Genomic DNA, 12,937 nt, shown 5'->3' on the forward strand with positions numbered 1-12,937 from the left:
TGACATCATTATACTGCGACTGCCGGAAGAGACGTGGCAAAATGTCCGCTTCTGAAAACGTTCGCATTTTCTAGCTTTAGTTATTTGTACCACCTTTTCTTTCGAACGATAAATCATCGAGGAGAAAACTTGTGTGACAGGTAGGGTTCAGTTAACTTACAACTAAAGCCACCCGAAACGCATCTGATGCTCGTGAATTAGCTTCGTTAACGTTAGCTCTAACTATAAATCTACATTTTCAATACATACAAGTAGTGTCTTGCACCTATGCAATATGTAATAATCAAACTACATTTGAACCATGAGTAGATTTGCCTTGGTTATCAGACTATTGCTTAGTTAACTAGTTAACGTTATAACTATTATGTCGTTGCTGAAGCTTGTTTTGGTGATCACTTGTCTACAGCACGACAGACAGACCATGGGTCTGTGCAAGTGTCCTAAGAGGAAGGTGACCAACTTGTTCTGCTTTGAACATCGGGTGAATGTGTGTGAGCATTGCCTGGTCTCCAACCACAACAAGGTCAGTGGATGGACAGCTCTAAGTACCCAATGTGTCATGTTAAATTAAATATGGACCACAAAGTAGTTGTGTTTGCCACTAAACTAAGCTATTTTCTCTACCTGTCTGATCCCAAGTGTATAGTGCAGTCCTACCTCCAGTGGCTTCAGGATAGTGATTACAACCCTAACTGTCGACTGTGTAATAACCCACTGATCTCCCAGGATACTGTCAGATTGGTCTGCTATGGTAAGAATGTCAACATCTAGGATAGATCCTTATTGCTGTTGCTTGATATTACTGCTGTATGGAATTTGCTCAAACCCTCTGGTTCATTGCTCTTTCTCTCTATCCAAGATGTATTCCACTGGGCCTGTCTTCATCACCTGGCAGCCCGGTTGCCCCTACACACTGCTCCTGCAGGATACCAGTGCCCCAGCTGCCAGGGTCCAGTATTCCCCCCCTCCAACCTGGCCAGCCCAATAGCTGACATGCTGAGGGAACAGTTGTCCTTAGTCAACTGGGCCAGAGCTGGACTAGGCCTACCTCTGGTGAGGAATATGGGTGGGCTGAGTCACACTAGCAGTCAGGGATATTGAATAGTGACAAGGGGGATACTGGTTCAAATGCTGGCTGACATTCAGTTGTGTATTATATTTGTGTAAAATACTGTATGTCAGAGCTTAAACATAATTCACTTTTTAGGACCCCATAAATCAAGTGTTTCTTTTAGAAAGAAGACACAAATATTATGAAATAGGTATTCTGTGACAATTCAACTCTAACAGGTACATCGTTTCTCCACTGCAAGATTGAAGAACCTGTAAAAGCTATTCAAGACAGCACACAGGATGTCACTGATTATGCTGACTGGTCCACGTTTGATGGTAAGTAATTGTGAAACTGAATGTTGCAATACATAATAATATATGCCATTTCAGATGTGTTTAAAAAAAAATCCAGGGCGTCATGACATATGCTAAACTGAATGTTGGAAATGTTTGTTTGAATCTGGGAGTTTACTGTAACATTTGCCTTCCCTACTCTGCTAGCACCAGCATTGGAGCCTACTGAAGCTTACCCCGCCCACTCCTACGCCTCCCAACCACACCCTAGCCTCGCCCCTACTCCAGTTCCAAACACAGTTCAGGAAGATCATGGAAGTCTCCACAACAACGGGGAGATGGTGGCTCATGAACAACACTCTTTGGTCAACATGATCACTGCAACCACCAGTGACACCATCACCCTACACACAGGTAAAGGACTATGACTGGTACCCAGGTTTAGTGGAATCCTAACCATTACCAGCCACACACACAGTGTTGTCATGCCATACGTTAATCCAATCCTTAGCCTCAACTCTAATCCTAGTTCCTGACATTTTTGATGACACATCTGATATTCCTCACGTAGTGTATAATGTATGCTGTATCCTCATATATTTGGTGTATTCATTTAATGTGAATTATTGCTTCCAGCATCATCCCCAAGGAAGATCTATGACACTAGGGACTCCGGACACAGCTCTGTGACACAGATCGACTTTGATGACGACAAGTACCGGCGACGACCAGCACTCAGCTGGTTAGCACGGATTCTCAAGTCAGTAATGTTACTAGTTATTTAAAGTTTTTCTTCATTTTGTTATTACACAGCAAGTACATCTTTCCTAGCAAACCTCCTTACATATGGACAACAGTATTTGACCTACATTTTATAGATCCGATTATCTATTACTCTGACTCCAAAGGTCGAGTCCTTTTTCCAATTTCTCTTAACTCTGAAAATGTAAGTGAATTTGTGTTCTCAGAAACCGGGCAGGTTCCAAGAGGACAGGCCTGTCCTGGAAGCAGAGGGTCTTCATGCTCCTTCTGGTTGGAGTTCTGGGATTCTTTACCTTGATCATCATTATGGCTAAACTGGGCCGTGCTTCAGCCGACTCCGACCCCAACTTAGACCCCCTACTAAATCCCAACATCCGAGTGGGCAACAACTGACCAGCACCCACCTCCAAGTCCCAGTGAGTGTTGAACATAGGGCCGATAAAGGCCATCTAAGATGGTGGGACCAGTAAAGGCAGAGAGATACCTTCTCTCTCTCTCAGACATGAAAGAAAAGAGGATGGGATGGTGCATTTTGTCCTGGAAATGATGGCAACCTTACACCCTTCTTCCTTCTTTGGGATAGGCAGTTGCTTTTAGAGCTATATGTACAATGAATTTATATATTTTGACCCACTCCACATCAAATGAGATTGCAATGTTGGAATGAATGGTGATGGGGAAAAGAGATTTTCACAACAGAAATACTGTATTCTATGACATGGCTTTTTGCAACATCTGCTAAAACGTATTTTTGAAGGGGGCGTCAATAAGTTGTTCAAGTTAATTGACAGAGTGATGTTTGTTGAATTGGAAGAATGCTACGCCTGACATTCACATACTACATTGTATGGTGATTAAATGAGTCTGTAAATAGTGTGTTTTGTGTTGAACTGGAATAAATGTTTAACCAATTCTCAAATTCTGTATGCAATATACGTTCATATTTTGTGGATAAACAAAATGTACAACAGATACTGTGAGGATATTCAAGTAGTGGTTAACCCATTGGACATTGATCTTGGTTTAGCATTAAAATGGCACATGCAGTCTTAAATCCACAAGTGCCCTGTGCTCAGACACTTTGATAGAGTGATCTACTTTCTCCTGAGTTTGAAGTGTTATGAAAGGTGTGTTGATGGGACCTCTAAAATAAGTACAGTGCATTCGGACAGTTCAGACCCCTTAACTTATGTTAGACTTATTTTAAAAGGATTAAAGTTGGGGGGTGGGGGGGGGTTGCTGCATAGCTATTTTCACGTCTCTCCAGAGATGTTTCATCGGTCTGGGTTCTGACTGGGCCACTCAAGGATATTCAGAGACTTGTCCCGAAGCCAGTCATGCATTGTCTTGGCTGTGTGCTTTGGGTCGTTGTCCTGTTGGAAGGTGAACCGTCACCCCAGTCTGAGGTTTTCATCAAGGATCTCTTTGTACTTTTCTCCGTTCATCTTTCCCTAGATCCTGACGAGTCTCCAAGTCCCTGCCGCTCAAAATTATGTTGCCACCACCATGCTTCACCATAGGGATGGTGCCAGGTTTCCTCCAGTTGTGACGCTTGCATTCAGGCCAAAGAGTTCAGTCTTGGTTTCATCAGACCAGAGAATCTTATTTCTCATGGTCTGAGAATCCTTTAGGTTCATTTTTGACAAACTCCAAGCGGGCTGCTATGTGCCATTTTTTACAGAGGAGTGGCTTCCTTCTGGCCACTCTACCATAAAGCCCTGATTGGTGGAGGGCTGCAGAGATGGTAGTCCTTCTGGAATGTTCTCCCATATCCACAGAGGAGCTCCGTCAGTGGTCATTGGGTTCTTGGTCACCTCCCTGACCAAGGTCCTTCTCCCCCGATCGCTCAGTTTGGCCGGGCGGCCAGCTCTGGTAAGAATCTTGGTGGTTCCAAACTTCTTCCAATTAAGAATGAGGGAGGCCACTGTTCTTGGGGAACTTCAATGCTGCAGAACTTTTTTGGTACCCTTCCCCAGATCTGTGCCTCGACACAATTCTGTCTCTGAGCTTTACGGACAATTCCTTCAACCTCATTGCTTGGTTTTTGCTCTGACGTGCACTGTTAACTGTGGGACCGTATATAGACCAGTGTGTGCCTTTCCAAATCATGTCCAATCAATTGAATTTACCACAGGTGGACTCCACTCAAGTTGTAGAAACATCTCAAGGATGATCAATGGAAACAGGATGCACCTGAGCTCAATTTCGAGTCTCATAGCAAAGGGTCTGAATACTTGTGTAAATAAGGTATTTGTTTTTTATCTTTTAATAAATTAGCAAAAAATTCTAAAAACGGTTTAGGCTTTGTCATTATGGGGTATTGTGTGTAGATTGAGGAATTGTTTTTATTTAACCAATTTCAGAATAAGGCTGTAATGTAACAAAATGTGGAAAAAGACGAGGGGTCTGAATACTTTCCGAATGCACTGTATATATGTTTGAGAAGTCACATTTCTGTATTGAAATCAAATTCTACACCACCTATATCAGTCTGCTGTTATTATATATCTCTGCACTTTTCCCCAAGTGACATTAAACACGTTAAATTATTTGAGGAACAAACATCTGCAGAGTAAGCATCAGCAAGAGAGAAGGCAATTCTGTCAGTGTAACAATATGTAGTTTTTGAGTAATCTATGCTTTTGATAAAGCAGACATACAAAAAAAACACCCATTACGTTTTTCTATACTATTCACATATTTCTCAATTAAAATATCTGTAAATACTTCATTTATCTATGAACACACACTTGTAGGCCTTATATCATGTCATACTGATAATTTTCACATGGCAACATGTCCTCTGAGAAATAACGATGACTCTTGCAAGTGGTCTGTTTCCTGAGGTTAAGGTGATTTAATTTATTGTTCTCAGAACTGTTCTCTTCTGTACTGGATCATAAGTAACTCATAACAGAAGCGAGTGATGAAAATGACCAAGTTAAAAACTAGAAAAAAGAGAAATGAAGGCGCTCATGTCAAACAGTAACGGGCATGCAAAACAAATAAGCTCTGTATCTCTAAAATTAGGAGTGATGACCATGCAGACATTGATTGACTCACAGACTGACAGTAGGGCAATGAAGCCCATCTTGCGATTTCCTGCTTGGAGTGAATACACTGAGCCCATCAGTGACCAGTAGAAACTCACCACCTGAAACAACTGAGTAAAATATATATATATCAGGGATTGTCTTAATATCAATACCCAGACAAAATATCTCCATTTTCATATAACCTCTATCAATGATAATTATCAAATGAGAAGTAGCCACCAGTATGGCTTCTGTGTGGTGCTGGCTTGGAAAGCTGTTGTCCTTGATAACAAAGTGCAGGATGACATCAGCGACCAGTAGGCCTAGCTGAAAGATGCAGAGGAGCAGTGACATGGTTGTGTACAGCCCTCTCTTTGACACAGACAGGGAAAACAGCCACGCCATCAAAGCAGAGGTGTTGCCCTGCTCACAAAATGGATGAGATGAGAACAAGCATTTTCTGTAATTGAATATAAAATAAGAATAATGAGTAACTGGATCTAGGATAAATATCATGCATATCATTCATTATATGATTATATTTGTAAAGCAATTGTCTTTGTCCAGCAGATTGTAAGACATTTACTATTTATGTATGTGTGAATTGATTTGTGTGTAAAAGAAGAAACGGAACATAGTTTACGTTCTCGAAGAGGTCACCACTTTCTGCCATGTCACAAACTACTGGTGGCTTGAGAGACCTAGACCGACACTTGCACAATGATACAGATTCTTGGACTGGATAAAATTGTCCCAACTTGTAATTTGTCAGCACACCTACTGTGGTGAAGTGTGGATCTGTCTGAAGGTAATAGAATGTTCATATTCTCCAGCTATGACATCACAGAAACATCAAGAACCAAGATTCTAAATATTGGACCAAAAGAAACATTTTTGTCTTGAATCTTTTCATTGTAATGAACACAAGCCTATTTACAAATAAATAGAAGGCTCTGGGCATGGAAAGGGGGATACCTAGTCAGTTGTACAACTGAATGCATTCAATTGAAATGTGTCTTCCTCATTTAACCCAACCCCTCTGAATCAGAGAGGTGCGGGGGGCTGCCTTAATCCACATCCACATCATCGGCTATAATGTGTGTAGTGAAGGGTCCTCTAAATTAGGAATATGTACTGTAGTCATACCAAGGGTGTAGTTTTTAATTAACAAAATTGAAGACTCACCAATCAGAAGAATGAAAATAACATTTGATTCTCCATCATACAGTTTAATGTGATTAGACAAAAAGCTACCATTTCATGTGTCAATAAAACAAACATTAAGAAATTCATCATGTACAATCTGTCAACAATCATGCATGGAATCACACCACATATTTAGGCCTACGTATTGTCTGTAACAATACGTAGGACAACAGGATAGGCACTCAATCTTCTTATTGTTCTGAAAAGCTGTAGTTTTCCTAGGGGGCCAATTAATAAGATTAGCAAATATTTTATCTTTCACAAGAGGCACACTCAACTAGAAATGTATACATTAATTCTATAAATTTATGACATTATCCTGGTGAGCAGGGTTTCCCAAATGTGGTCCTGGTGCCACCCCCCCTTTTTGCACTTGCACTACAAAGCTGGTTAAAATAATCAACTCATAATCAAGCTTTGATTGTTTGAATCAGCTGTGTAGTGTTAGGGCAAAAACCAAAATGTGCACCCAGGGGAGGCCCCAGGACCAAGTTTGGGAAACCCTGTTCTAGGGGGCAACTAGTAGGCGAAGGGTAGAAAAGAAAATGCATGTGTCTAATTTTAGACTAATTGACTTACAAATAGCCTACCAAATGTCGGGAATTATACCCCCTGTCAAAAAAAAAAATCCGCTTTCTCTGCATTCACCCCAGAGGTAGACGGAGGAAGGTGACTCGAAGGTTCAAAGGAGTATCCGCTTTTGTTTTGACTTCACACAAGAGATGTTTGACGCTGCATTCAGGGCCTTCAAGCCAATCGCCACTGCTCTAACACCTACGCCCAGAGCATAATATACCTGCAAAAAGAGATTAGATCATAACAGTAACCACAAACCGATGAGAAACACCTATCCCCAAATAAACTTGTTTTCAAATGCAAATAGAGACCTCATGTCCTAAACAGAATGATTCTGAAAAATTTTCCCCATTAATAGATCAGCTCTGATGGGTAAATATCTGATGTGATTAGTGGAGAAAATATCAGAATTGGGCTGCCTGTCTAAACGCAGCCATGTGGGCTTTAATATGTAACATGCATCTCCCATTTTACAAGGTAGTGTCTGATTATCTGACTAGTCTCCTTGGTCAGGTCAACTGTTCCTAAACTGAATACATTTTTCTTTAACCAGGCAAGTCGGTTAAGAACAAATTCTTATTTACAATGACAGCCTTACACCGGCCAAACCCGGACGATGCTGGACCAATTGTGCGCCTCTCTATGGGACTCCCAATCACGGCCGGTTGTAATACAGCCTGTATTCAAAGCAGGGTGTCTGTAGTGACACCTCTTGTACTGAGATGCAGTGCCTTAGACCGCTGTGCCACTCGGGAGCCCATTAGTCCAGCTTGGCAACTGGCAGAAACAATAAACCAAGGCATAGACCAAAAGTATTGCTTTACCAACATCACAGGATATGTCATGATATCCTTAGAAGGATATCATGATTGTCAGCACACACACCTGCCGGGACTCTCCCTTCCCATATCTCAGCTCTGTGACAAAGTGTTCACAGTTTCCCCTCAGGATGCAGTAAGGCATCTCCAGGCCCAGCAGGCTGCGGGCATCCCTCAGTATGTCATAAACACTCCGGGGTTTGTGTTTGCCATCCAGCAGGTTGTTGACAAGGAACCTGTCCTTCCCCACTATCTCCTCCAGGCTCTCCTTGGTCACAACGGCTGTGTCACACAACACAGACACTAGGCTGTAGGCACCAGCCCCAGCTGCCTCAGCTTAGGTAGGGGAGGTAGGATCAGTGGGGTGAGGCGGGCACGTGAGAGTGGAGGAAAGAGCAGAAAGGAAAATCTTAGGAGGGAATCAGATCAGTGATGTGTACTATGTTTTTCTGATAGAGTATATATACGATTTTATAAACATAATCATAAGCATATTTTTTCTAGGTCCATGAATCCCTTATACGTGTACTTTATAGGCTTCTCTGTGCCATGACATCCAGTATTAAAGATCAGGACCAAATTGTACTTACTGGGGGGACAGAGGTGGACGATGTAGCCTTCTCCAACATACAAGGCCCAGTGCTGATAGGTCCCCCGGAATATCTCAATCAGGTCCCCAGGTTGAGGCTTTGTTTGATATTGACAACACAATATCAGATTTTTACATTACAACTGGCAATTAGTAAACAAGTCTATATTCAATGTTAATTCAGTATTTGACAAAGATTACCCCACAAACACAACAAAAATGCCAAAGCAGGTCTGTCATCAAGTCAAATACACTGCACGGTGTTACTGACTTACCATTATTGGGACAATGTCATTCCTTTTGATAAGATTGTGACAAAAACATAACATATCCAGGTTTTGATTTGTTCTCGCTTATACTGTACTTATCCAGCATGTGAAAAAATGTCATACTTGCAATATGCTCCCCTGTTGATTAAAACAGACATGCTAACCTAAAGCGTGTGTCGCTTAGGCTACAGTGGATCAAGCCATTAATTGGATTTTCACAGTCTATTTTGGGTAGTAAACACTGATCTCTGACTGTTGGAGTAGTACTTGTGAGTTGTGTTGAGCGGACCTCTCAAAATATGCAGAGCTGACCTCAAAATATGGATGGCTTTCAACTAGAGTTTCCTTTGCCAATGAGATAATCTATGTAACTGTCTAATTGAATTAGTGATTGGTGCTTTCTTGGGACCAACAGTTTCCACTGTTAGACCAGGTTTGGCATTGAAATGATGTAACATGTCTGGTGTGTTATGGTCGGCTTCTTTTATGAAACTTTCTTCTTGCCTGTTATGGATTGTTTATAAAGTGATCATAAAAAGTAACAACAATCCATACCAGGCAAGAAGGAAGCTGCAACGATTTAAGCGCTGCAATACAAATGACACATTTTATTTTTTTTATTTTTATTTCACCTTTATTTAACCAGGTAGGCTAGTTGAGAACAAGTTCTCATTTGCAACTGCGACCTGGCCAAGATAAAGCATAGCAGTGTGAGCAGACAACACAGAGTTACACATGGAATAAACAATTAACAAGTCAATAACACAGTAGAAAACAAAGGGGGGAGTCTATATACAATGTGTGCAAAAGGCATGAGGAGGTAGGCGAATAATTACAATTTTGCAGATTAACACTGGAGTGATAAATGATCAGATGGTCATGTACAGGTAGAGATATTGGTGTGCAAAAGAGCAGAAAAGTAAATAAATAAAAACAGTATGGGGATGAGGTAGGTGAAAATGGGTGGGCTATTTACCAATAGACTATGTACAGCTGCAGCGATCGGTTAGCTGCTCAGATAGCTGATGTTTGAAGTTGGTGAGGGAGATAAAAGTCTCCAACTTAAGTGATTTTTGCAATTCGTTCCAGTCACAGGCAGCAGAGTACTGGAACGAAAGGCGGCCAAATGAGGTGTTGGCTTTAGGGATGATCAGTGAGATACACCTGCTGGAGCGCGTGCTACGGATGGGTGTTGCCATCGTGACCAGTGAACTGAGATAAGGCGGAGCTTTACCTAGCATGGACTTGTAGATGACCTGGAGCCAGTGGGTCTGGCGACGAATATGTAACGAGGGCCAGCCGACTAGAGCATACAAGTCGCAGTGGTGGGTGGTATAATGTACATATAAATTCACAACAATAAGATTTTTCAAATTAGTATTTTTTAAATATATAATGAAAATGTTCAGACCTGAATTTGGAAAGCAAATACAGTTATATCAACTATAGTTCAACTTAATTTTTTCTTTAACCTTTATTTAACTAGGCAAGTCACTTAAGAACAAATTATTATTTACAATGATGGCCTACCTCGGCCAAACACTAACCCAGACAACTCTTGGCCAATTGTGCGCCGTCCTATGGGACTCCCAATCACGGACGGTTGTAATACAGCCTGGAACCAAAACAGGGTCTGTAGTGACACCTTTAGCATTGAGATGCAGTGCCTTAGACCGCTGTGCCACTCGGAAGCCTATACCCACAATGGGTTTTAAACTTGAAAGCCTTTCTATACAATGTGTGCTCATAATGTTGCTAATGGCTATCCAATAGGAATTCAATTAACCATAATAAAATGCCATTACACAACAATCTTTAAAAAATATATAATATATTTCACCTTTATTTAAACCAGGTAGGCTAGTTGAGAACAAGTTCTCATTTACAACTGCAACCTGGCCAAGATAAAGCAAAGCAGTGCGACACAAACAACAACACAGAGTTACACATGGCATAAACAAGCTTCAATAGCACAATAGAATAAAACATTTTTTTTAAAGTATATATACAATGTGTACAAATGCGTGAGGAGGTAAGGCAATAAATAGGCCATAGTAGCGAAGTAATTACAATTTAGCAAATTAACACCGGAGTGATATATGTGCAGATGATGATGTGCAAGTAGAAATACTGATGTGCAAAAGAGCAGAAAAGTACATAAAAACAATATGGGGATGAGGTAGGTAGATTGGATGGGCTATTTACAGATGGGCTATGTACAGCTGCAGCGATCGGTTAGCTGCTCAGATAGCTGATGTTTAAATTTAGTGAGGGAAATATAAGTCTCCAGCTTCAGCGATTTTTGCTATTCGTTCCAGTCAATGGCAGCAGAGAACTGGAAGGAAAGGCAGCCAAAGTAGGTGTTGGCTTTGGGGATGACCAGTGAGATATACCTGCTGGAGCGCGTGCTACGGGTGGGTGTTGAGCTAGGCAACCTCTGAAGATAGATGGGGGGCAATCAGTTCACATATGGTGTCCAGAGCACAGCTGGGGGCAGAGGGTGGTTTCTCAAATGACTGCCTCACCTGGTTCACCAACTACTTCTCTGATAGAGTTCAGTGTGTCAAATCGGAGGGTCTGCTGTCCGGACCTCTGGCAGTCTCTATGGGGGTGCCACAGGGTTCAATTCTTGGACCGAATCTCTTCTCTGTATACATCAATGAGGTCGCTCTTGCTACTGGTGAGTCTCTGATCCACCTCTACGCAGACGACACCATTCTGTATACTTCTGGCCCTTCTTTGGACACTGTGTTAACAACCCTCCAGGCAAGCTTCAATGCCATACAACTCTCCTTCCGTGGCCTCCAATTGCTCTTAAATACAAGTAAAACTAAATGCATGCTCTTCAACCGATCGCTACCTGCACCTACCCGCCTGGCCAACATCACTACTCTGGACGGCTCTGACTTAGAATACGTGGACAACTACAAATACTTAGGTGTCTGGTTAGACTGTAAACTCTCCTTCCAGACCCATATCAAACATCTCCAATCCAAAGTTAAATCTAGAATTGGCTTCCTATTTCGCAACAAAGCATCCTTCACTCTAAATACACCTGCTGCCAAACATACCCTTGTAAAACTGACCATCCTACCAATCCTCGACTTTGGCGATGTCATTTACAAAATAGCCTCCAATACCCTACTCAACAAATTGGATGCAGTATATCACAGTGCAATCCGTTTTGTCACCAAAGCCCCATATACTACCCACCATTGCGACCTGTACGCTCTCGTTGGCTGGCCCTCGCTTCATACTTGTCGCCAAACCCACTGGCTCCATGTCATCTACAAGACCCTGCTAGGTAAAGTCCCCCCTTATCTCAGCTCGCTGGTCACCATAGCATCTCCCACCTGTAGCACACGCTCCAGCAGGTATATCTCTCTAGTCACCCCCAAAACCAATTCTTTCTTTGGCCGCCTCTCCTTCCAGTTCTCTGCTGCCAATGACTGGAACGAACTACAAAAATCTCTGAAACTGGAAACACTTATCTCCCTCACTAGCTTTAAGCACCAACTGTCAGAGCAGCTCACAGATTACTGCACCTGTACATAGCCCACCTATAATTTAGCCCAAACAACTACCTCTTTCCCTACTGTATTTAATTAATTTATTTTGCTCCTTTGCACCCCATTATTTTTATTTCTACTTTGCACATTCTTCCATTGCAAATGTACCATTCCAGTGTTTTACTTGCTATATTGTATTTACTTTGCCACCATGGCCTTTTTTTGCCTTTACCTCCCTCATCTCACCTCATTTGCTCACATTGTATATAGACTTGTTTATACTGTATTATTGACTGTATGTTTGTTTTACTCCATGTGTAACTCCGTGTCGTTGTATGTGTCGAACTGCTTTGCTTTATCTTGGCCAGGTCGCAATTGTAAATGAGAACTTGTTCTCAACTTGCCTACCTGGTTAAATAAAGGTGAAATAAAAAATAAAAAAATAAAAACCAAGGCTGTTGAGTCTGCGGATAAGAATACGGTGATTGACAGAGTCGAAAGCCTTGGCCAGGTCAATTAAGAAGGCTGCACAGTACAATCTTTTATCAATGGCGGTTATGATATCGTTTAGTACCTTGAGCGTGGCTGAGGTGCACCCGTGACCAGCTTGGAAACCGGATTGCACAGCGGAGAAGGTACAGTGAGATTCAAAATGGTCAGTGATCTGTTTATTAACTTGGCTTTCGAAGACTTTAGAAAGGCAGGGCAGGATGGATATAGGTCTATAACAGTTTGGGTCGAGCGTCACCCCCTTTGAAGAGGGGGATGACCGCGGCAGCTTTCCAATCTTTAGGGATCTCGGACGATACGAAAGAGAGGTTGAACA

At 41.9% G+C, this 12,937-nt stretch overlaps 2 protein-coding genes across 2 annotated transcripts; one reads left to right on the forward strand and one right to left on the reverse strand.

Moving 5' to 3' along the window:
- On the forward strand, positions 1-3,028 carry LOC112231308 (zinc finger protein-like 1). The gene is made up of 8 exons (XM_024397996.1): positions 1-140; positions 407-523; positions 640-751; positions 860-1,053; positions 1,314-1,389; positions 1,555-1,761; positions 1,984-2,107; positions 2,316-3,028. Exons 2-8 carry the CDS (start codon positions 422-424, stop codon positions 2,500-2,502), a joined length of 1,002 nt encoding a protein of 333 aa, XP_024253764.1. The 5' UTR covers positions 1-140; positions 407-421; the 3' UTR covers positions 2,503-3,028.
- Positions 3,029-6,363: 3,335 nt separating this feature from the next.
- LOC112231310 (phospholipase A and acyltransferase 3-like) lies at positions 6,364-8,958 on the reverse strand. Its single transcript, XM_024397999.2, has 4 exons — positions 8,609-8,958; positions 8,335-8,431; positions 7,812-8,080; positions 6,364-7,146 (listed from the first exon to the last, which is right to left on the reverse strand). Exons 1-4 carry the CDS (start codon positions 8,660-8,662, stop codon positions 7,033-7,035), a joined length of 534 nt encoding a protein of 177 aa, XP_024253767.1. The 5' UTR covers positions 8,663-8,958; the 3' UTR covers positions 6,364-7,032.
- Between the last annotated feature and the right edge of the window lie 3,979 nt (positions 8,959-12,937).

The sequence above is a fragment of the Oncorhynchus tshawytscha genome, linkage group LG33 (assembly GCF_018296145.1).
Source record: "Oncorhynchus tshawytscha isolate Ot180627B linkage group LG33, Otsh_v2.0, whole genome shotgun sequence".
Taxonomy (NCBI): Eukaryota; Metazoa; Chordata; class Actinopteri; order Salmoniformes; family Salmonidae; genus Oncorhynchus; species Oncorhynchus tshawytscha.

Excerpts from the sequence above, each read along its gene's own strand:
- LOC112231308 (XM_024397996.1), top strand. The coding sequence starts at position 422 with ATGGGTCTGTGCAAGTGTCCTAAGAGGAAGGTGACCAACTTGTTCTGC. Across the intron at positions 524-639 it reads TGGTCTCCAACCACAACAAG|TGTATAGTGCAGTCCTACCT; the intron begins GTCAGTGGATGG and ends TCTGATCCCAAG. Across the intron at positions 752-859 it reads TGTCAGATTGGTCTGCTATG|ATGTATTCCACTGGGCCTGT; the intron begins GTAAGAATGTCA and ends TCTCTATCCAAG.
- LOC112231310 (XM_024397999.2), bottom strand. The coding sequence starts at position 8,662 with ATGTTATGTTTTTGTCACAATCTTATCAAAAGGAATGACATTGTCCCA. Across the intron at positions 8,432-8,608 it reads ATGACATTGTCCCAATAATG|CCTCAACCTGGGGACCTGAT; the intron begins GTAAGTCAGTAA and ends TATCAAACAAAG. Across the intron at positions 7,147-7,811 it reads GGAAGGGAGAGTCCCGGCAG|GTATATTATGCTCTGGGCGT; the intron begins GTGTGTGTGCTG and ends CTCTTTTTGCAG.